The sequence below is a fragment of the Oncorhynchus gorbuscha genome, linkage group LG01 (genome assembly GCF_021184085.1).
Source record: "Oncorhynchus gorbuscha isolate QuinsamMale2020 ecotype Even-year linkage group LG01, OgorEven_v1.0, whole genome shotgun sequence".
NCBI lineage: Eukaryota > Metazoa > Chordata > Actinopteri > Salmoniformes > Salmonidae > Oncorhynchus > Oncorhynchus gorbuscha.
In genome coordinates, this window is record NC_060173.1 from 61,579,915 (window position 1) to 61,605,554 (window position 25,640).

Here is a 25,640-nt window from a genome sequence, read left to right on the forward strand (position 1 = left end):
GACAGTTAAACGTACAAATCTTTACTTTAGTATGTAATAGCATTTCATCTCCAGCAGTTAGTGTATGTACAACACCAGGTTTCAAAGTTTAACACACACTGCAGGTAGTTTAGCAAGGCATAGCTAACAGAAGGCACTTTATAAAGCCATTTAACACAGTGAAAAACAGCATAAGACAGTAAAGTAAGGCCATTAAGCTTAGGTCATGTTCATTATGGCACGCAATCGAAAAATGGTTTTCCATCGGAAAAGTCAAACATTTCTTATTGGACAAGTCCAGGTAGTCCCTCCATGTTCCGTTTGGTGCCTAAATAACACGACCCAGGTTTATCCCTCTACCAAAACACATAAATTTCAACAACAAGCCACACCTTTACTGTGGTTAGGGGATGTGGAGTGCAAAGAGCACTGTACAAATGTACATAACAACGTAATAGTAATGACACCAAGTCAATATTTGGTCAATTAAGATGTTAATTTTTATTTCCTTCTCTAAAAAGTCCAGGAATGATTGGCATACAGAAATATAGCATTGGAGTGCTGTAAATAAGATGTTAAATATATAATAAAGACATCTTTCTGATTCCTTTGCATCCAATTTTCTTCATAAATAATGAACAGTTACCTTAACCATTCAACCAGATTACATTAGATTACAGGTGAGATTACAGGTGCAAAAACCTGCCTTCCAGGTCTAAGACCTGGTTTCCCAAAAGCATCTTAAGACTTAGAACCATAGGATCCTATTGTTCTAAGATTAACCTAGCCTTAAGATGCTTTTAGGAAACAGGGCCCAGGACTGAAGAACGCTGATCAGCTGATGGCCTCATCAGTCAGATTGATTGGCTGTGTTGTGCTGCCCGGAGCAAGGGCATCATATCCTTAGCTGTGAGAGGAGGGCACAGAGCGACGTGACGCTCTCCCTCAGTCTGGCGTCCTCTTCCTGTCCCAGGGACACGCCGGCTAGACGGGTTGAACCCGACACCCCCAGGACACAGGGTAGGCTGAGGAACACCTCCGCACCGATACCGCCCCAGCCCTGAAACACACACAGGGAGAAACTCAATAGCATACTCCTCTTGCTTTCTTTCCTTACCTCCTTCTCAAAACCAATTGGAGGAGAAGGTCAGCGAGGACGAACCTCTGGCTCTCATATCCAATGGGTTTTGAGAAGGAGACAAGAAGGACGGGAGGAATATGCAATTGAGATCTTCCCAGGGAAACGGATACAAAACTTAACACAGGTACAGGATGCAGCACAAAGCACAAGATGAGAAACATGACAGCAGTGCATTTTGCTGAGAAAACCCTCTATATACACATCTACTTGAGCTGAGGTGTATATAGTAAAGTGTGGTTTCGAGGGATCTCTAGATTGTATGCAACAAAAAACGCTTTTTATACATTTTGCAATGGAAAGCAAAAATAAGCTTTTATCATTGGACAAGCCCAGGTAGTCCCTCCCCGTTTCAGTCAGTCTGTGTGTAACTGATGTGAAATGGCTAGCTAGTTAGCGGTGGTGCGCGCTAATAGCGTTTCAATCAGTGATGTCACTCGCTCTGAGACCTTCAAGTAGTTGTTCCCCTTGCTCTGCAAGGGCCGCGGCATTTGGGAAGTGATGGATAACGATGCTTCGAGGGTGGCTGTTGTCTGTGTGTGCAGAGGGTCCCTGGTTCGGGGCGGGGAGAGGGACGGAAGCAATACTGCTACATGTGCAGCTGTGTTACCTGTGCCAGTGTGGAGACAGAGTGAGTCTTCCTCTGGTCCACCAGGATACTGTGGGTGATGTCAGCGATAGACAGACCCACAGACCAGGAGCGTTGGCCACGGCCCTTCAGCATCTCAAACGCCCTGCACAAAACAGGAAACTGGTCAACGCCATGTTGGCCCATTCGGTTAGAGTAGGAAAGTATTCACACCCCTTGACTTTTTCCCACTTCGTTGATACACAGTGGGATTAAAATTGATTTAATTTCTTTTCAACGATCTACACAAAATACTCTGTCAAAGTGAAAGTCAGTTAATAACAAATTCTTATTTTCAATGACGGCCTAGGAACAGTGGGTTAACTGCCTGTTCAGGGGCAGAACGACAGATGTGTACCTTGTCAGCTCGGGATTTGAACTTGCAACCTTTCGGTTACTAGTCCAATGCTCTAACCACTCGCCTACCGCCCGAGAAAACGTGCTTAGCTCTATTACGTTTATTTTTATCCTGAAACTCCCCAGTCCTTAACGATTACAAGCATACCCATAACATGATGCATCCACCACTATGCTTGAAAATATGGAGCGGTACTCAGTAATGTGTTTTATTGGATTTGTGTGTGTTTTGGATTTGACTCAAACATACCAGTTTGTATTCAGGACAAAAAGTGAATTGCGTTACCTCATTTTTTGAAGTATTACTTTAGTGCCTTGTTGCAAACAGAATGCATGTTTTGGAAAATTGTATTCTGTACAGGCTTCCTTCTTTTCACTATGAATTATGATAGCATTGTGGAGTAACTACAATGTTGTTGATCCATCAGTTGTTGTCGCAATCACAGCCATTCAACTCTAACGGTTTTAAAGTCACCATTGGACTCATGGTGAAATCCCTGAGCGGTTTCCTTCCTCTCTGGCAACTGAGTTAGGAAGAACGCCTGTAATTACTGGGTGTATTGATACACCATCCAAAGTGATATTTAATGCCTGTTTTTTAAATCTTGGTTTCATCAGAGAATCTTGTTTCTCCTGGTCTGAGACCTTTAGGTGCCTTTTGCCAAACTCCAAGCGGGCTGTCATGTGCCGTTGACTGAGGAGTGGCTTCCTTCTGGCCACTACCATACAGTCCTGATTTGTGGAGTGCTGCAGAGATGGCTGTCCTTCTGGAAGGTTCTCCCATCTCCACAGAGGAACACTGGAGATCTATCAGAGTTACCATTGGGTTCTTGTTTTGGTACCCTTTCCCAGATCTCTGCCTCGACACAATCTTGTCTCGGAGCTCTACGGACAATTCCTTCAACCTCGTGGCTTGGTTTTTGCTCTAATATGCACTGTCAACTATGGGACCTTATATAGACAGGTGTGTGCCTTTCCAAATCATGTCCAATCAATTTAATTTACTACAGGTGGACTCCAATCAAGTTGTAGAAACATCTCAAGGATGATCAATGGAAACAGGATGCAACTGAGCTCAATTTTGAGTCTCATAGCAAAGGGTCTGAATACTTATGTAAAAACCTGTTTTCGCTTTGTCATTATGGGGTACTGTTTGTAGATTGAGGGGAAAAATATATTTTATAATAAGGCTGTAACGTAACAAAATGTGGAAAAAGTCAAGGGATCTGAATAGTTTACAAATGTATTGTATAGGTGAACAATGTGCAGTATTAGAATACAGTTGCACTCTGCCCTAGACACTGATACGAGGTCCGCTATATCATTGTTCCGTCTTCTCTTTTATATTAAGTTTGGGTGAGCTGATCCTAGATCTGTGCCTGCGGGCAACATGTATCCGGAACACCTTCAGTCAGTGTGATGCCATTTTGGGTCATAGTCACCCCAGTCTCCGGGGAAAGTTCTTGGCAGTGCTCTGAGGGATAAAGACCTCGTTGTTGTTTTTGTTACTTACCTGTCTAACAGAGGTTTGGTAGCTTTGGATCTGGGTGCGATCTCTGGATGTTGGTGGCTAGCCCCCATCAAAATGTTACTCAACACAGGGACTGCAACACAAAAACAGATAGTGAGTGTTATAGAAATCCCATTAATATCCAGAGATATTGCATTAAATGGCTCCTGTGCTCCACAGAGAGTAATAACAAACATTCACTTCACCCACAACATCAGATACTGCAAGTAGATACTGCCTTGGTAGTTTGGTATGCAATGTTTCCCCTATATTCATTTAGCGGCAGTAGGCCACTGCTTCTAAATAGTTTCCACCAATCCCAAGAAAAGGATTACAAAAAAATAAATAATTGGGGGAGATCCAGGGTGGTAAAATGTTTTCAGTGCAATATGCAGAAATGGAGGAGCAATTTCCTGGTAGCTAAAATTCCAATTCCATTTCAGTTTGTGACAATACAAGCAATGTGTAGTGAATCATTTTACCATCATTTACCACTGAAATATATTTTCAGTTTATAGTTGGCGTACAAAACCGAAAGTAAAAGATGCAAAAACGAAACATAGAAATAGCACACATAGAACAGATTTACAATTTCTTAGACTTGCTTTCAATGAGAGTGACAGACCTACACCTAAAATGTCTGAATTTGGTCAGGTCGTCCAAAAAGTGACATAATGCAGCTAGAAATGACTAAAACCACAAAATATGTAGAAATGATAATGTAGCTAAATATCTATATTTTTATAAGATAATTTTGAGCACTAACAATGACCAAAATAAAACTTGACAGTCAGGGAGAATCTAGCATAAGAATACAGCATAAGCCTTGGCAAAATGTGTACTAATTAGCTTTAAAAAACGCAAAATGTTGTCACTGCGGCCAAGAGTAGGGCCTCTAACATTTGGTCGGTAACCATGCCTTCTGGCCATGCCAAACCACCCCCCATGCTAACTTTGCCACCACTACTGAAGGAAATCCTCAGACCTGTCTCCATCTTACCCTTGTTGTCTGAGAGTTCTCCTATGACCCAGGCCTGTTTGTGTGTGTTGAGACTGATGTCCAGGATGTGACAGAGACGTTCAGAGTCCAGGTTACACCCCGCCCCGATCACCCTGGATGGTGGCAGGCCACTCTGTCTCCACGCCACATGGGCCATGATGTCCACTGTCAGAGATATTAGAACAGAGGGTTTATGACATTTTCGCAGATATTTTTTTGTGGATAGTAAATCATACACCAATGCCAAAATGAGATTTGATCACAATTTTTCTAGTTCACAATTCTTCTAGTTCAGTGGCTTCTGCTGCTTTTGACTGGTAGGTGTGTGTGTGTGTGTGTGTGTGTGTGTGTGTGTGTGTGTGTGTGTGTGTGTGTGTGTGTGTGTGTGTGTGTGTGTGTGTGTGTGTGTGTGTGTGTGTGTGTGTGTGTGTGTGTGTGTGTTCGGACCTGGCTGCGAGGCGATGAGCAGCACAGCGTTGGGGCTAAGGCGGACCAGGCCTGGGATAATGCCCCGGTACATGTCCACGTTGGTCTGGACCACGCTCACGTATGACTGCTCGTTGCTCCACGCGTTCGCCGTCACCACGATCACACTGGAGCCGGCAGACGCCGACAGGTCTATAATTGGAAAACAAAAGGTTCTTCAACAAAAGTGGAGTATCTTAAGGCCCCATTGTAACACACGTTTTTTGGGAAAGTGGTAGCCCCAGCGTTGATAGTCATCCCTTTAATAAACATCCCTTTAATAAACATCCCTTTTGAAGAAGGACCTGCACACTCTAACATACAGTGGCTTGTGAAAGTATTCACCCCCCTTGGCATTTTTCCTATTTTGTTGCCTTACAACCTGGAATTAAAATAGATTTTTGGGGGGGTTTAATCATTTGATTTACACAACCTACCACTTTGAAGATGCAAAATAACAAAAAGAAAAACAAGAAATTAGACAATAAAAAACAGAACACCTGAGCGTGCATAACTATTCACCCCCCCAAAGTTAATACTTTGTGGAGCCACCTTTTGCAGCAATTACAGCTACAAGTCTCTTGGGGTATGTCTCTATAAGCTTGGCACATCTAGCCACTGGGAGTTTTGCCCATTATCCAAGGCAAAACTGCTCCAGCTCCTACAAGTTGGATGGGTTCCGCTGGTGTATAGATATCTTCACGTCATACCATAGATTCTCAATTGGATTGACATCTGGGCTTTGACTAGGCCATTCCAAGACATCTACATGTTTCTCCTTAAACCACTTGAATGTTGCTTTTGCAGTATGCTTAGGGTCATTGTCCTGCTGGAAGGTGAACCTCCGTCCCAGTCTCAAATCTCTGGAAGACTGAAACAGGTCTCCCTCAATAATTTCTCTGTACTTAGTGCCATCCATCATTCCTTAAATTCTGACCAGTTTCCCAGCCCCTGCTGATGAAAAACATACCCACAGCATGATGCTGCCACCACCATGCTTCACTGTGGGGATGGTGTTCACGGGGTGATGACAGGTGTTGGGTTTGCACCAGACATAGCATTTTCCTTGATGGCCAAAAAGTTCCATTTTAGTCTCATCTGACCAGAGTACCTTCTTTCATATGTTTGGGGAATCTCCCACATGCCTTTTGGCATTTTTTTCTTTAAGCAATGGCTTTTTTTCTGGCCACTCTTCCGTAAAGCTCTGTGGAGTGTACGGCTTAAGTGGTCCTATGGACAGATACTCCAATCTCTGCTGTGGAGCTTTGCAGCTCCTTCAGGGTTATCTTTGGTTTCTTTGTTGCCTCTGATTAATTCCCTCCTTGCCTGGTCCGTGAGTTTTGGTGGGCAGGCCTCTCTTGGCAGATTTGGCATGATGCCATATTCTTTCAATTTTTTAATAATGGATTTAAATGGTGCTCTGTGGGATGTTTCAGATAATTTTTATAACCCAATCCTGATCTGTCCACAACTTTGTTCCTGACTTGTTTGGAGAGCTCCTTGGTCTTCATGGAGCCCATTGCTTAGTGGTGTTGTAGACTCTGGGGCCTTTCCGAACAGGTTTATATATACTGAGATCATGTGACACTTAGATTGCACACAGGTGGACTTTATTTAAATAATTATGTGACTTCTGAAGGTAATTGGTTGCACCAGATCTTAATTATAGCAAAGGGGGTGAATACATATGCACGCACCACTTTTTTTTTTTTTTTTTTTACACAATACAATTTTCAGTCACATATTTGGCAAACTGTGTTATAAATCATTTCTTATTTTTACAAAGTGATTTGAGCTTTAAAATTAAAACATCATGCCTAAAATGGTTTATGTCAAGCCTACAATGAACACCACACATTGGCTATTGTAGGGGATATCATAGAAGTCAACACCTATATCCATGTGGAAATGTTATGGCATTTTCTCAATTGGTTTTGTTGATAGGCCACTCTGATAGGACTACATTATGCTCAAATAACAACAATAGCCTATTGATCACTGTGAAACTAATTTAAAGCAGGTGGAGCCTGTGTTCACAATTAATGCGTGCTGGAAGTTGCACAGAATGCTCGCAATATTTAAGTTCCCGCTCACAAGACCTGAAATTTGCTCAGTGCCAATTTTTGGGGAGGGAACGCTAGACGTAAATCAGTGGTCCAAACTCGTGACTATATACTTAGGCTGAGGTTTAGATGAATAGGTCAGGCTTAGTTTACAGTTCACTGCTGCTTTACTGGGTAAAAGTAGTGTCTAAATAAGTTTATAGGAGATGTACCTTTAGATACCTCCACCTTCGGTAAGTTGAAAATCTCTAGATCCATGCTACCACCTTTGGTGGAGCTCTCAGCTACGTCAATGAAGACTAGTCTATCCACTTTACCCTATAAAGCAAAGAGAGAGAGAGAACATAATATGTGAACTCTTCACTGTTATGAAGGATACATGGGAAATGGTGAACTTGTTCTCAACTAGCCTACCTGGTTAAATAAAGGTGAAAAAAAATCTATACTCAAAACACATCCTTTAGACACAACAGTGATTAAGAAAGGCTTGTTACATCAATGTACCTGGGTCGTGTTAATATGGCACCAAAAGCAAGAGAACAGACAAACAGGGTGACCTATAATTGTTTGTCAAGTAGGTTTAAATACATTTCACTTTAAAATAAATCAGCCTTTGATTCTGCTTTGTGACAAAATGTGCAATCTTTTGGAGGGAGGGCAAAGTGCAGACTGATAAGTACTACATGGACTTGTCCAATAAGAAACACAAATGTCAATTTCTCGTCACAAAAGGTTTCCTGTTGCATGTCCTAATGAACACGACCCGGTTTTAACATTTGAGTGTCAAAGCAAAAAAAAGGCAGTCATACTTTTGCCAAAATGCTCATCACTGATGCCATTCCCAAGTCTCCGCCCCCAATGACTGTGACTTTGTTGATTAAATGATCATGATGCTGTACTCCACCTGTGATAGGAGGACATGGTTTGAGTTAGAGCCAGGGATGTTAACGTCAGGTGAAATGTTTAGCTTCAGAATGCTGCAAACAGAAAGTTTACTAAACAGAGATTACGCTTTTCCCAGTTCTACATGACAGACAATCAGATATGTTCTAAATTATACATTTCAATCTAAACATTCTGCAATTTAACACATCATCACTAGAGAAAGCTGGCTTGGCTATTGATGGCAAACTATCAGACCCAGCCACAGCTTAATCTGGAGTTTGTGTTGTCGGTTTCTGGTGAATATCAAAACGCTAATTTGTAGGTGACAGGATTCATTGAATGAAGAAATACACTTTGGAAATACTTGTAATATAAAGCAGTCATGTGTTATCCTCTGGGCCCAAATATAGCCTTATCTTTTTAAACCCAATGAACCATTCAGCAAGTGGCATTCTGGCAGTATATGTCCAGAAAGTCTGGTTTCCCAGACACAGATTAAACCGAATTCTGGTCTGAAAAGCATGCTCAATGGAGAATCTCTATTGAAAGTTGTTTTAAACCCAGGGCCCATATCCACAAAGCTTCTCAGAAAAAGGTTCTAGGAATCCTGTTAAAAAACAACAAGTTTTTTCTCGCAGCTCAGAGGAGGTTTTAGGATGAGGTTAAAGACACTGTTGTTCAGACAAAGAGTAAAATCAATTCATAAAAAGTTTCTCAGCTTGTTATCATGACAGTTTGAGGTACAGCAAAAGATAGTGAAGCTCGTTGACATTGTTGCAAATGATGGAGAATAATACTACTACTAATAATAATAATAATAATGATAATAATAATGAGGAAACACGCTTTCGACAAAAAGGTTTGATAGAATTTTCACGACACGATCACTTTGCCAAGTCTGAATTTCTGCCTAATGTTGTCATGCAAAACCTTTTTTTTAACAAATTCGGATGTGGATTTTTGATATAACTGTTATAGCAAACACACTCGTCACTTTATCAACTCAAATCGATCAAGTCACTTCCCGATAATGTTGCATAAAATGTTTGAAAGGTCAATCATTTTAATCTAACATGAAGCTCTAGATGTCTTAAAATGGCCCAATTCTTATAGGCATACCCAATAAGGGATAATTTTATTATGTGATATTGCGCTCAAAAAGATAACATGTCGGTTAATTAAATAATCTAAAGAAAAATGTGTTTATTTATTACCTTAGTGGTTATAATTATTTAGGCATATCATGTGAAGTAGGCCTCATGTGAAATCATTGTCAAAAGCACAAGAGATACTGTTGCATGTAGGTAGATTATTTATGGATTGATCATATACACTACCGGTCAAATGTTTTAGAACACCTACTCATTCAAGGGTTTTTCTTTCTTTTTTACTATTTTCTACATTGTAGACTAATAGTGAAGACATCAAACTACGAAATAACACACATGGAATCATGTAGTAAGCAAAAAAGTGTTAAATAATAATAATATATATATTTTTATATTTTATATTCTTCTAAGTAGCCACCCTTTGCACACTCTTGACATTCTCTCAACCAGCTTCACCTGGAATGCTTTTCCAACCGTCTTGAAGGAGTTCCCACTAATGTTGAGCACTTGTTGGCTGCTTTTCCTTCACTCTGCGGTCCGACATCCAAAACCATCTCAATTTAGTTGAGGTCGGGGGATTGTGGAGGCCAGGTCATCTGACGCAGCACTCCATCACTCCCATTCTTGGTAAAAGCCTGGAGGTGTGTTGGGTAATTGTCCTGTTGAAAAATAAATGATAGTCCCACTAAGCGCAAACCAGATGGGATGGCATTTCGCTCCAGAATGCTGTGGTAGATATGCTGGTTAAGTGTGCCTTGAATTCTAAATAAATCAGACAGTGTCACCAGCAAAGCACCCCCACACCATAACTTCTCACCCATGCTTTACGGTTGGAAATACACATGCGAAGATCAACCGTTCTCCCACACCGCGTCTCACAAAGACACGGCGGTTGGAACCAAAAATCTCCAAGTTGGACTCCAGACCAAAGGACACATTTCCACCAGTCTAATGTCCATTGCTCGTGTTTCTTGGCACAAGCAAGTCTCTTATTATTATTGGTGTCCTTTAGTAGTGGTTTCTTTGCAGCAATTTGAACATGAAGGCCTGATTCACAGTCTCCTCTGAACAGTTGATGTTGAGATGTGCCTGTTACTTGAACTCTGTGAAGCATTTATTTGGGCTGCAATTTCTGAGGCTGGTAACTCTAAAATAACTTATCCTCTGCAGCAGAGGTAACTCTGGGTCTTCCATTCCTGTGGCAGTCCTCATTAGAGCTAGTTCCATCATAGCGCTTGATGGTTTTTGCGACTGCACTTAAAAAAATGTATTTCACCTTTATTTAACCAGGTAGAACAGTTGCGAACAAGTTCTCATTTACAACTGCGACCTGGCCAAGATAAAGTAAAGCAGTGTGACAAAAAACAACAGAGTTACAAATAAATAGGCCATAGTAACGAAGTAATTACAATTTAGCAAATTAACACTGGAGTGATAGATGTGCAGATGAAGATGTGCAAGTAGAAAACTGGTGTGCAAAAGAGCAAAAAAGTCAACAAAAACAATATGGGGATGAGGTAGATAGTTGGGTGGGCTCTTTACAGATGGGCTATGTACAGCTGCAGCAATCAGGTCGCAGTGGTGGGTGGTATATAGGGTTTTGGTGAAAAAACGGATGCCACTGTGATAGACTGCATCCAATTTGCTGAGTAGAGTGTTGAAGGCTATTTTGTAAATGACATCACCGAAGTCGAGGATCGGTAGGATGGTCAGTTTTACGAGGGTATGTTTGGCAGCGTGAGTGAAGGAGGCTTTGTTGCGAAATAGGAAGTCGATTCTAGATTTAATTTTGGATTGGAGATGCTTAATATGAGACTGGAAGGAGAGTTTACAGTCTAGCCAGACACCTAGGTATTTGTAGTTGGGTTAGTCAGAACCGTCCAGAGTGGTGATGCTAGTCGGGCGGGCACATCTATCACTTCAGTGTTAATTTGCTACAGTGTCCCAGAACTTTTTGGAGTTAGAGCTACAGGATGCAAATTTCTGTTTGAAAAAGCGGGCCTTTGCTTTCCTAACTGACTGTGTGTATTGGATCCTGACTTCCCTGAAAAGTTGCATATCGCGGGGACTATTCGATGCTAGAGCAATACGCCACAGGATGTTTTTGTGCTGGTTGAGGGCAGTCAGGCCTGAAATGAACCAAGGACTATATCTGTTCTCAGTTCTACATTTTTTGAAAGGGGCATGCTTATTTAAGATGGTGAGGAAATTCCTTTTAAAGAACAAGCGGGCATCCTCAACTGACGGGATGAGGTCAATATCCTTCCAGGATACCAGGATACCTGGGCCAGGCCCGCTCGCAACAGTGTTTTAGGGAGTGTTTCAAGAAACTTTCAAAGTTCTTGACATTATCCAGATTGGCTGTCATTTCTCTTCGCTTATTTGAGACGTTCTTGCCATAATATGGACTTGGTCTTTTACCAAATAGGATTTTCTTCTGTATACCCCCCTACCTTGTCACAAAACAACCGGCTGGTTCAAATGCATTAAAGGAATTACATTTCACAAATTAACTTAACCTCTCTTGGGTAGGGGCAGTATTTTGACGTCCGAATGAAAAGTGTGCCCAAAGTAAACTGCCTGTTACTCAGGCCCAGAAGCTAGGATATGCATATAATTGGTAGATTTGGATAGAAAACACTCTAAATTTTGTCTGTGAGTATAACAGAACTGATATGGCAGGCGAAACCCTGATGACAAACCATCCCCCCAAAAATATTCAGCCTACCACTATTTACAATGGCTATTGTCCCACCTGCCCATAAGAAGTTAACAAGGCACATCTGTTAATTGAAATGAATTCCAGGTGACTACCTCATGAAGCTGGTTGAGAGAATACCAAGAGTGTGCAAAGCTGTCATCAAGGCAAAGGGTGGCTACTTTGAAGAATCTCAAATATATTTTGATTAGTTTAACACTTTTTTGGTTACTTCATAGTTTATGTATTCATTATTATTCTACATTGTAGAAAATAGTAAAAAGAAAAGAAAAACCCTTGAAATGAGTAGGTGTTCTAAAATGTTTGACCGGTAGTGTGGAAATATCAAAACAACTCCAAAGCAATTTCATGTGTAACAGGAACCACTGACTCACTAGCTTTTTTATTATAAAAGACACCACTTAAACTCTGACGCCCTCTGGTGGCATTTTGTAAACTACAGATAATATTGTATACTACATTTCAGAAACAATGCGACTACTACAGAGCCCAAAATAGAGCATGCCAAAAAAAACTGAAATGTTGTTTGTTTTTTCAGGAGGGGTCCCACTAATTTTCCCCATGTTGGGGAATAAGATATTTTTAAGTCTAGGTTTGAAATAAAATATGTCACCAATTAGTGTTCCAAAATTATTTAAAATATATATTTTCCATAGAAAGCAGTGTTTTAAAAGCGCAGGCCTTGTGCAACGCAACATTAATATAGTTGTGTTTTTATTAGTTTTCATTTAAATTATTTAAAAGATTTTATTCAGTTTTGTTTCAGTTTTCAGATCCACTTTACAATAGTTTATTTAGTTAAAGGTTTTATAAAAACACGTCTTTATTATTTAGTTTTAGTTTTGGTGTTGGACTAAAAGTTGCCAATATGTGGGAGGTTAGGAGCCATTTAGTTGCTGTATAGTTAGTGTTTTTTGGGATGTCACTTCTTGACACTGTGGGCAACAGGAATAAGGTGATTGGCCTGGTCATTGGTCAGGTTTAAAAGGTAGACTCAGGGAGATGGTGTATATGCACAAAGTAAACAGTAGTAGTGGGTCAATTTCCACAACAACCAGGAGTGTTGAAGCGCAAGGCTAAACTTCAGGGCCCGGTTTTACGGACACAGCCGTGTAGTCTTTCAATCAAGATTCTCCGTTGACCATGCTTTTTAGTCCAAGACTAGGCTTAATCTGTGTCCAGGACACCATCCCTATATCAAAACTTTTTACCTTTGCAACATTTAATCTGTTTTGGTCCCCTAGCTATTATGTTGTAGCTGTGTGAAGTGCACCCGAGCATGTGCTCACAGATACTCTGTGTGACAACAAAGTCTTGTATTGTGCTAATCTCAATGGGCGTATTCGAGCGGATTGTTTTGTCAAGTCGCCCTTAAAACTGTGTTGCATTCTGGGGATAAAAATTGTCGACCTACATGTCGACTGCATGAACTTTACAAAAATCGTGTGATCAAAAGGTCATGACATTTTGACTGCAGTCCACTGCAAGTTACTGCAGTTGCTCTTCATCCTGCAGGGGTGATGACATGGTAGGCACAGCTTGTCCCATTAATCAATCGCAAAATGTAGGATTAGCTGACTACAAAAACAAACATTTGAGATAATATAGAGAATCTGGAACTATTTATTGATCAGCATTTTGATAGGCTCGAAAAGGAAACGGATACGTCGAAGTGAACAAGAGAAGACCTTTCCTCGAGTTCTGCGAGCAAAACTGAAGGGAAGCCGCCGTCTAAATTCAACATTGGAGGGTGACGTTTTTATAACTATGTCTCCAGAAGATAGAGCATGAGCAAGCAGTTAAAAAAACTGGATCTATCGCCTGGGCTACTGGGGGAGATTGAGGCCTTAAAAACAGGAATGGATTACAGTAATTAAATGGAAGAAATACGAGCGGAAATAAGACATTGAAAACTACCGTGGACTCCCTAAAAGACACTACAGAGAGGCTGCGGTTTTGATAAAACAATGAAAGTGGAATTATGTGATCTAAAGTGCAGAAGTATGAAAAATAATATTGTTATAAAGGAAGATGAAAACAAACTCAGTCAACGGAGGAAAAAAATATCAAGGTGTTAATGAAACGTAATCTCAAGATGACGGACGAACAACTGATTTTCAAAGGGCTCACCGTTTCGATGGCAGAGCAGAGGGAAGGCCCTGTCCGATCAGAACTATGCTAACCCACTAAAAAATAAAATTGCCTTGTTACAACATGCTAGGGAATTGAAGAACACCCCATTCTCTACTCATGAACAATTTCCCCATGAAATAGTGTAGCGAAGACGTGCCCTGTACCCCACTTTCAAAAGGCTCCGAGCAGAGAAGCAGAACGTTTATTTATATGGAAACAACCAAATGTTCAAGGACTCGAAGATTACAACGTGGCTGTGAGTGATAGCTACTTCCTGTTGAAGTAGTCCCAGATACATATTTGCACCGCATTACAGTACAAATATGCAAATATGGATTCATTTGTTTTTCACCAAAAATATTTTTTGGCACAAACAACTTTAAAAAAAATAAACTAAGGTTGGATTTATGGTAATGCAGAACGGGTATGATGAACTTAACATTTTTCTATTCAGGCAATATGGAACTGTGGACTATATGGACTTAATATCAGGTTTTGATTTAGGGGAAGGCGAAGATGGGTAAGGCTGACCTTTTTTCTTTATGATTTTTCTCTTTATTTAATTTGACGATTGTACATTAGAAATACCAATGTTGTTTTTTGTTTGTTTGATATGGCCTAATTGTAGAGGTCGGGTATATTTTGACTAAAAGCTGTTAAATAGTGCGGGCCTTGTTTAGCCGATCTGAATCTGAATGATTAGCTTAAGATAAAACGTAATAAATATGAATAGATTTACATAATTAAAAACCCGCCTAGGTTCTCTATTGGAATAGGCCTATACGATCCTAAAATAATTGGTGTTATTACCGTTAAAAAAAATAGTGTTTACCAATAAAATGGGCGGAGTTGAATATCCTCAGAATTGCTTCATCCGATGTTGGATCGCTGCCCTCTTCAACACGCAGCAGTCCAGCCTTTCGAATCCTGTTGATGATAGTGGATTCTTTTGACAATGCTCCACGCTGTCAGCAGCTCTATTTCCTTTACCAACAGCCAGATTGATCGCCTTCAACTTGAAAGCTTCATCATATGCATTCCTTCGTGTCTTTGCCATGATGAGGGTGACAACATGACTACCGTAATCAGAATGATGGGAAGTTTGAGCGCGCTCGATTTCCGTCACATTATGTGACGGTGCTCAGTTTTTTGACGGCATGAATCTTGTGAAAGCGAGAAAAATCCATAAATTAGCCGCATCATTGTATAAACCTCGAGGTTCAAAGCGTGGGAAAAAAGTAGCGGCTTATAGTCCGGAAATTACGGTACTTGGTATAACATCTAAAAAATATATATATAAATGAACTTACCACAATTCATTTTAATAGAAAGTTAGCAAAAATAGATAAGATTCTGCAACCATGTAGAGGTAAAAACGTTTTCTATTTAAGGAAAAATCACATTGATTAACTCTTTGGTCCTATCAGTTAAGTACTTACTTACTAAATGGCACTGCCTACTCCAGGTGACTCGTTTTTTAAATCATGCTAAGCCAGACAAAAATTAACGTGCCTATTTATATAATGAATATGAGTTTGGGGGGGGGGGAACAATGTTTTTATATTTAATAATCTACTGGAGAACCAGTTTGGGTTTTAAGAACAGCATATCCTCTGTTAAAAAAAATGGCCTTTGTAAGGATTACAACTTCACATTTCCGACAAATTGAAAATGGCATTTTGTTTAAAGTATCACCCTTTCTTAAAACAAGCCATACAAAGCTGGTTACAATTTCAGTTTTATCCTCCAGAAAAGAGAGAACAAATATTACAGCAAATGCTATGGTTAAATTCAAATAAACGGATTAATAAAAAAACATTTGGATTTTTTTTTTTTAAATGGTATTATATTTATTAATGATACTATGAATTGAAACGGAGGCGTTACAGTTGAAGTCGGAAGTTAAAATTCACCTTAGCCAAATACATTTAAAGTCTGTTTTTCACAATTCCTGACATTTAATCCTAGTAGAAATTCCCTATCTTAGGTCAGTTAGGATCACCACTTTATTTTAGTAATGTGAAATGTCAGAATAATAGTAGAGAGAATGATTTATTTCAGCTTTTATTTCTTTCATTACATTCCCAGTGGGTCAGAAGTTTACATAGACTCAATTAGTATTTGGTTGCGTTGCCTTTAATTGTTTAACTTGGGTTAAACGTTTTGGGTAGCCTTCCATAATAACGTGGGTGAATGTTGGCCCATTCCTCCTGACAGAGCTGGTGTAACTGAGTCAGGTTTGTAGGCCTCCTTGCTCGCATACGCTTTTTCAGTTCTGCCCACAAATGTTCTATGGGATTGAGGTCAGGGCTTTGTGATGGCCACTCCAATACCTTGACTTTGTTGTCATTAAGCCATTTTGCCACAACCTTGGAAGTATGCTTGGGGGTCATTGTCCATTTGGAAGATCCATTTGTGACCAAGCTTCAACTTCCTCACGGATGTCTAGAGATATTCACACAATTTTCTTTCCTCATGATGCCATCCATTTTGTGAAGTGCACCAGTCCCTCCTGCAGCAAAGCATCCCCACAACATGATGCTGCTGCCCCGTGCTTCATGGTTGGGATGGTGTTCTTCGGCTTGCAAGCCTCCCCCTTTTTCCTCTAAACATAACAATGGTCATTATGGCCAAACAGTTCTATATTTGTTTCATCAGACCAGAGGACAATACTCCAAAAAGTATGATTTTTGTTACCATGTGCAGTTGCAAACCGTTGTCTGGGTTTTTTATGGCAGTTTTGGACCAGTGGCTTCTTCCTTGCTGAGCTGCCTTTCAGGTTATATCGATACAGGACTTGTTTTACTGTGGATATAGATACTTTTGTACCCGTTTCCTCCAACATCTTCACAAGGTCCTTTGCTGTTGTTCTGGGATTGATTTGCACTTTTCGCACCAAAGTACATTCATCTCTAGGATACAGAACACGTCTCCTTCCTGAGCGGTATGACGGTTGCGTGGTCTCATGGTGTTTATACTTGCATACTATTGTTTGTACAAATGAACGTGGTACCTTCGGGTGTTTGTAAATTGCTCCCAAGGATGACTTGTGGAGGTCTACAATTTTTTTCTGAGGTCTTGGGTGATTTCTTTTGATTTTCCCATGATGTCAAGCAAAGAGGCACTGACTTTGAAGGTAAGCCTTTGAAATACATCCACAGGTACACATCCACGGGTACACCTCCAATTGACACAAATGATGTCAATTAGCCTATCAGAAGCTTCTAAAGCCATGACATTTTCTGGAATTTTCCAAGCTGTTTAAAGGCAGTCAACTTTGTGTATGTAAACTTCTGACCCACTGGAATTGTGATACAGTGAAATAATCTGTCTGTAAACAATTTTTGGAAAAATTACATGCACAAAGTAGATGTCCTAACCCACGGTTTAAAAAGAAATGTGTGGAGTGATTGAAAAATGAGTTTTAATGACTCCAACCTAAGTGTATGTAAACTTCCGACTTAAACTGTATGTCACGTCACATACGCAGTTATCGAAAATATATGGGAATGTCTGCTCAATTCAAACTTACAACCAATTGATCGCAGCACTACAACAAAAATGGAGGCGGCAAGTGGAAAAGGTAGGTAAACTTGTTTGCCTGCCATATATTAAAGATACAAATCGGCTGACAGGAACTGGCATAAATAGAAAAATATACCAGTTCCATTTGAGGACAAAAATGTTGACAGCTGCGCCATACAGGTTGCAAAATAAATGGGAAGAGATTTGTGAACCAATTCCATGGCATATGGTTCATGAACTGGTACAAAAAAAAACACACTTGATTCAACACTTAGTTGTTCAATTTAAATTATTATATACAATTCTTGCCACCAACAGAATGCTATATATATATATATATATATATATATATATATATATATATGGGGCATACAACTATCTCAGCTCTGTAGATTTTGCTGTGACGAGACAGAATCAATAGATAATTTATTCTGGTATTGCCCCTATGTAGCTTGTTTCTGATCACAGGTTCAGGAAAGGTAAAAGATAAATAAATAAAAATCACAACATGCAACAAAAATAAAAAAATAAACCTTACAAATAGCAGTGTTGGGCGATTTGGAAAGGCATTGTCAGTCAATAAGGTTTTCATCTTTAGCTCACAATCTGTGGAAACAATACAATTAGAAAGGTTTTTAAAAAGTATATAAAACATCACATTTGAAAAATATGGCATATGGAAACCAAACGAGGGTGGTCTATGATGATCGGTGGGATGGGCTGAGAGGCGGGATTAAAGAGCTTATGTTTGTTAATGTATTATTGTTATGTGACTGCTTTATATAAAAGTACCATGTTTGTAAAATGTTCATTTTTGTAGCAAAAAAGTTTTTTAAAAACTAAAAGATATTTGTCCCCGAAGAGAGGAGGGGTTAATATTTTTAACCCACGCAAATGTGACCAAAGACATTTTTATTTGCCAAGATTTGTGTAATGGATATATACAAATACATGTGTTATGAGGCTCTCACTTCTTGATTGTACAATGCAAATATTATATTATGAGTTCCGTACAATGTGTGATATGGGGAGAATGTTTATTTCAAAATCATAAAGAAAACTTATTTTTTTTAAACAATGAAAACTGACTTTCGGCTTTCACCTCCCTCAACCTTTCGGCTGCTTTAGCGCTGTGTTGTATACATGGGAAATTGTTAAGCGTGAATCAAGAATGCTCCACCACCCAAAGGACATCCAGCCAACTTGACACAACTGTGGGACGCAATTGAGTCAACATGGATCAGCATCCCTTTGGAATGCTTTCGACACCTTGTAGAGTCCACGCCTAGGGCTATGGAGGTCACTACATTTGTCAGCAGGTGATTGTCAAGCAAATAACTGTTGGTCTCACTGTAATTGACTGTTAAGTAGCAAACATATTATTTAGCATTTCCTGGCATCCAAACATAGCCATGATGCAGACATTTGGAACACCTACATTTTAAAAAGTCTAATAAATCCATATAATATAGCCTACACCTTCACAATAAATCCCTTATTTATATTAGACAGGTCTAAAGAAGCATGATATGAAGAAATGTAGTCTATTTCAGAAGCAAAGAATAGCATACTCTGAGTTGTCCTTATGTTAGGTCCTGATCTGGCTGTGGGCTACACTAGTTTTCATGTAGCAGACAAGATTAGCTAAGAATTGCGTGGCATTATTTTATAGTATTAAGAATACAATTGAACAAAGCTGAATAAAATAGAAAGGATATTTTCTCCAAACGATTTGAAAAAGTGCACACATGCGGCTATGCTGTGATGAATGGTTAACAAAGAAATAGGTACTCCTATATACTTAAGAGTTAAATGTAACTTTAGTTAATCTACAAACTTTGGGCTACATGTTTTGATTTTTAATACATTGATGATGTGACTAATGATGATTTGAAAAGAGAGTTCTGCTTTGTTTTTTGCGCAGGCTATACACTTCACCAGTCTCAAATTTCACGGCAGCATCCCCTTTGTGGCCATAATGCACCCTAAAAAAAAATCCATGCTTTTGCTGCCAGTGGCCATTGTGCCCGAAGTGCTGTGTTGTGCCCTTCTCCCTGAGTGCTGCTTGCTCCGAAGCACCTCTCACTCACATGGCTCTTCATCACGTGACCGGGTCTTTCTCACAGGCGACAAGCGAAGACAGACACATCAGGGACCCAACTGCACGCATCATTATCCAATTCCGATGGGATTATTGAAGATATTCGAAGAACATTTACTTTTTGTCAGCCAACAAGATGATTAGGCCTAATGAACTGCAAAAGCACTAGCCTATGTCAATCTACTATCCCCCATAGTACAAAAGTTGACCTATTCTATTCTGTGCAAGAAATACATATTCCAAACATAGTCTGGGTCAGTTGTGGGATGTGATAGGATCCAAATTAATACAACCACGAGCATAAAACCCCCCCGCTGCAGAGCAAAATGTGTAGTTTAAAATTGATAAACTATTTGGCTATATATTCACATTATAAGTGTACAAGGCAGTAGGATATATACACAAATGTTCCATTAGCGGGAAAACACCATCAAAAGTGACCGCAAATGTGATTATGCATGTAATGATTTTATTATAAAGATTAAGAGTGAAAATTATGCCAGTTAGGCTTTACACCCCTTGTAAAGAAGTGGCTTAATGCGCTTAATTTTCTTTTGACATTGCCAGCAGTAAGATTTGAGTTCCCGGTACCGGGTCCAAAAACAACCACTCAGAGTTTAACAGGTACTGGTTAGGACAGCTCATGAGGTGTCCTAAGAACTAGGCTTAAGATACCAACATCAAACCAACCATATGTGCAGAATTAGCCCATTTTGGAAATGCTAGATTCGCCACTGCTCTTTAACCATTTAATCTGTGTCCGGCAAACCAGGCAATTAAATCTAGTCTATATTACCCACCTTCATTGATCTTCAGGTTGGAAACGAAGGCCAGCAGCACATTGGGGTCTCTGTTGTCTCCTGTGGACTTGGTGCCCAGCGGAGGCTCCTCCTCAAACTGGGAGATCATCTCAGCCAGGAGACCTACTGCAGACGACTTGGGCTGAAGAGGAAGACACACAGCTTAACAATGGGAGAGAGAGGATGCGTCAATGTCATAGTCAATGACATGAGAATTTACTCCATCAAAAATGCTTCATCAAAGAATGAATAACATGACACTCGCACATATTTGCTACATTTGAGGTGGAGCTGAAAAATGAAAGTCACACTCGTCGTGACTTCCATATGTATTGTCCATACTACATCTTTTCTTGATTCCTCACATCCTCTCCTTTCTCAAAACACATTGGAGAAGAAGCCCAGAGGGCAGAGACCTTTGACATTATCCTCCAGTAAGGTAGAGAAGGATTTTGTTACATTACAGCCTTACTCTAAAATTGATTTTTTTTTTCTTAATCTACACACAAAACCCCAGAATGATGAAGTGAAAACAGGTTTAGACATTTTTGCAAATGTATTACAAATAAAAAACAGAAATACCTTATTTATATAGTATTCAGACCCTTTGCTATGAATGAGACTCGAAATTGAGCTCCGGTGCATCCCGTTTTCCATTGATCATCCTTGATGTTTCTACAACTTGATTGGAGTCCACCTGTGATAAATTCAATTGATTGGACATGATTTGGAAAGGCACACACTTGTCTATATAAAGGTCCCCACAGTTGACAGTGCATGTCAGAGAAATGTAGAGCCCCGAGACAGGATTGTGTCGAGGCACAGATCTGGGGAAGGGTACCAAAACATTTCTGCAACATTTGAGGTCCCCAAGAACACAAATGACAAGACTCTTCCTAGTGTTTTCCGCCCGGCCAAACTGAACAATCGGGAAAGAAGAGCCTTGGTCCAAGAACCCGATGGTCACTCTGACAGAGCTCCAGAGTTCCTCTGTGGAGATGGGATAACCTTCCAGAAGGACAACCATCTCTGTAGCACTCCAACAATCAGGCCTTAATGGTAAAGGGGCCAAACGGAAGCCACTCCTCAGTAAAAAGGCACCTAAAGGACTCTGACCATGAGAAACAATATGCTCTAGTCTGATGATACCAAGATTGAACTTTTGTCCTGAATGCCAAGCGTCACATCTAGAGGAAACCAGGCACCTCTCATCACCTGGCCAATACCATCCCTACGGTGAAGCATGGTGGTGCCAGCATCATGATGTGGAGATATTTTTCAGTGGCAGGGACTGAGAGACTAGCCAGGACTGAGGGAAAGATGAACGGAGCAAAGTACAGAGAGATCCTTGATGAAAACCTGCTTCACAGTGCTCAGGACCTCAGACTGGGGCGAAGGTTCACCTTCCAACTGGACCATGACCCTAAATAGCACACAGCCAAGACAACGCAGGAGTGGCTTTGGGACAAGTCTCCGAATGTCCTCGAGAGGCCCAGCCAGCGCCGGACTTGAACCCGATCCAACATCTCTGGAGAGACCTGAAAATAGCTGTGCAGCGACGCTCCCCATCCAACCTTACAGAGCTTGAGAGGATCTGCAGAGAATAAATGCGTGAAACTCCCCAAATACAGGTATGCCAAGCTTTGTCGCGTCATACCCAAGAAGACTCCAGGCTGTAATTCGTTGCAAAAGGTCCTTCAACAAAGTACTGAGTAAAGGGTCTTAATACGTATGTAAATGTGTTTTTATTTTTCATAAATTTGCCAAACATTTTAACCTGTTTTTGCTTTGTCGTTATGGGTTATTGTCTGTAGATTGATGGGGGGGAACTATTTAATCCATTTTAGAATACGGCTAACGTAACAAAAGTGAAGGGGTCTGAATACTTTCCGAATGCACCGTACATGCAATAGTATCTCTTGCGCTTTTGATAATGATTTCACAAGGCCTATTTCACATGATATGCACATGATATGCCTAAATACCTACATCATGTTTTTTAAAGTAAGGCATTTGGAGCGCAACATCACATTGTACAAATGTATCTAAATTGGGCAATTGAAGGCATCTAGGGCTTATGTTAACTTATACTGAACAAAAATATAAAAACGAAACAATTAAAATGTTCACTGTTTCTGTTCATATAAGGAAATCAGTCAATTGAAATGGAATTTATTAGGCACTAATGTATGGATTCTTCATGACTGGGCAGGGGCGCAGCTATGACCATCCATTTGGGCGCCAGGCCCAGCCAATGAGAATGAGTTTTTCTCACAAAAGGGCTTTATTACAGACCAAAATACTCCTCAGTTTCATCAGCTGTCCAGTTGGCTGGTCTCAGACAATCCTGCAGGTGAAGAAGCCGGATGTGGAGGTCCAGCGCTGGTGTGGTTACACGTGGTCTGCGGTTGTGAGGCCGGATGGACATTACTGCTAAATTCTCTAAAACCGCATTAGAGGCAGCTTATGGTAGAGAAATTAACATTAAATTCTCTGGCAACAGCTCTGTTGGACATTCCTCATAACTTAACATCTGTGGCATTGTGTTGTGCGACACAATTTCAGATTTTAGAGTGGCCTTTTAGTGTCACCAGCACAAGGTGCACCTTTGTAATGATCATGCTGTTTAATCAGTTTCTTGATATGCCACCCCTGTCAGGTGGATGGATTATCTTGGCAAAGGAGAAATGCTCACTAACAGATGTAAACAAATTTGCACACGAAATTTGAGCTAAAAAAGATTTTTGTGCATACGGAAAATTTCTGCAATATTTGATTTTAGTTCATGAAACATGGGACCAAAATTTTACATGTTGCATTTATATTTTGGTTCAGTATAGATTGTGTTCGATGAAAATTAGACCTTTCAAACGTTGTATGCAACGTTATCGGCAAGTGACTTGATGCCTACAGTTGTAAAGCGATTTAGAATGGTTAAAACGGGAGTGAAGAGTGTGTTGATAATAATGGCAATTATTGTAAAAATTATCTTAACATCCATCAGAATTGGTTAAAGGTTATGCATGCCAACATATAACATACTATATAATTAAGAGTAGGCAATGTGTTCGTGATAGTCAGGCGAAAATTATATCAAATTTTTAATGCAACATTTGATGGACAGTAATTTATCGTGGTTGTCTGAAGCAACACCTGCTATGGTATTCACAGCTGCCAATGCCTCATCGCGATTAGTGTATTCAATATCTTGCGGTCCCTTAAACTGTTGTGATTACAAGCTGAGAAACTTTTATGAGTTTATTTTACTCCTGGCTCAGAGTTTGTATGGGCAGTGTCTTATCATCCTAAAACCTACTCTGAGCTGGGAGTTTGTCTTAGAACAAGTTTTAAAACAGAATTCCTATGATCTTTTCAGAGATGCTTGGTGGATACGGGCCCAGGTCTTGGTCAGCATGGATTGCCTTTCCGTCAAGAGAAACAACAGTGATCAACTCTCACAGATGTATCTGTGTAGTAGAGCCTCTTCTTACATGGTCCCAATTGTGGAGGCTGGGGAGGTAGATGCGTCCTCTGGCGTCCACGTGCTTCCCCTCCCTGATGACCATGTTGGTGGTTGGTCTCAGCAAGCAGATAGGGGGGGTGAAGGGGAAGGAGTCCATCAGCCACAGCAGGATGGGCAGGTTGTATGAACGGCCTGGGAATTATACAGCATGGAATACAGAACTTACTGTACATTAACAGTAAAGCCATATAACTTTGATAAGCATTGAGCATTGTTCAGCTACAATCAGTCAGTACTTGGGTTGACAATAACAGTGGTAGTGTTGAACCTGGGTAGTGGATGGAGAAACTGAATAAACTCAGTTCACGCTAGATACGTTTTGCATTAGGGTTTAACGATTTACCCACGGCATTCATTAGGCCTTTACACATACACTTTAACACTAACATGTTAGATAAGACTCACCTTCATATTTCACCGGTATGTTGCCAATCAACTTCAGCAGATCTTTTTGGGTGCCGTCACTGAAAGCTTAGAAGAAACGGGCGATTTCTTTTTTAATGGTTAGCTACAGGAACAGTCTGTCCAATCAAACTCTTCACAGGGCCATTATGTGATCATTCGGATGAAGCCAACGTACTGTATGTGCCAGCTACTGGTTTCATCGCGGGATGAATCCGGTGAACTTTCTGCAGCTCCTCAATAGCAACATCACGAAACTTGTACTGATATAATAATAAAAAAACATGACATGATGCGATTTAGTTGCCTAGTTAGCTAGCTAGATACAGAACAATGTTAAGTAATGACAATGAAATGGAGACAACTTAATTTCATGGAAACGTCACTTGCGGTTTATTTACTTCAGACTTCCTTTAGGGGCCTGAACAGCCTGCAATAAAGCTGGTTTAATCGGTAGCTGATCAAATTGACAATAGTATGAGTAACGTTAGGGGGTATTTAAACAAACACTAGCCAGCTAGTCACACAAAACGAACTAAGATAGAAAGAAGGATAGAACTTTGACACAAACCCTTGACAGTATCTTCTGTATTGCTTCCGAGCTAAGATCCATGGTTTACCATCTGTTGATTAATAATGTGTAGTGAAGGAATAAGGTTCTGTGATCTGAAGCAGCCCAAACGAGCTGTAAATAACTTGACAGCAAAACACAAACTTCCGCATTGTAAAAAGGGGCGTTATTACCAGGTACGGAAAGCCGAAGGGAAGTTCTATCTCAGCACTTAATTACATTTTTCAGAACAGTAATCTGAAGCAAAGCTTTCAACATTGTAATTTAAATCTACAACCAGTCTGTTTGTGTGAAGAATCAAAGATGAATACCTTCGTTTCAGTTAACCTATTATTAGAGGAAGCATATGTTTAAAAGTGACAATATATTTTTGTAATCGATGTGATAATTCCGAGCAGCTCACCTACATCTTCATATCATCAGAATGAGAAATATCTCGTGTTTGAATATAAATAATATATGCATGGTCATGGACAACACTCATTTTGCCTATAACATTGTCAAATTGGTGAAACATTCATACAATATTCACTATTCCTTTCAATAGTGTTTTCCACCACATTGAGAGATTTTATTTGCCTCAGTATGAAATTAATGCTATTTTGTCCTATAAAAGGACGATAAATTATAGTTACATTTCTATTTAAATTAGCAGAGTCAAGCTGCTAAATTAACAAATAGGATCATATTGTTCTAGGGATTAAAATATAACAGGGGGGGGGAAACAAAGGC

General features: G+C 40.0%; 1 protein-coding gene across 2 annotated transcripts; it reads right to left on the reverse strand.

The window, feature by feature from the left end:
• Window positions 1-456: 456 nt before the first annotated feature.
• On the reverse strand, window positions 457-25,558 carry uevld (UEV and lactate/malate dehyrogenase domains). Of its 2 annotated transcripts, XM_046358008.1 has the most exons (12): window positions 24,909-25,558; window positions 24,516-24,600; window positions 24,341-24,406; window positions 23,904-24,067; window positions 20,413-20,554; window positions 7,950-8,044; window positions 7,353-7,458; window positions 5,060-5,230; window positions 4,613-4,777; window positions 3,616-3,706; window positions 1,728-1,851; window positions 457-1,039 (listed from the first exon to the last, which is right to left on the reverse strand). In XM_046358008.1, exons 1-12 carry the CDS (start codon window positions 24,948-24,950, stop codon window positions 875-877), a joined length of 1,416 nt encoding a protein of 471 aa, XP_046213964.1. In that variant the 5' UTR covers window positions 24,951-25,558; the 3' UTR covers window positions 457-874. The 2 variants fall into 2 exon arrangements, with proteins under 2 accessions (XP_046213964.1, XP_046213971.1); XM_046358015.1 differs by lacking the exons at window positions 7,353-7,458; window positions 7,950-8,044.
• Window positions 25,559-25,640: the final 82 nt, after the last annotated feature.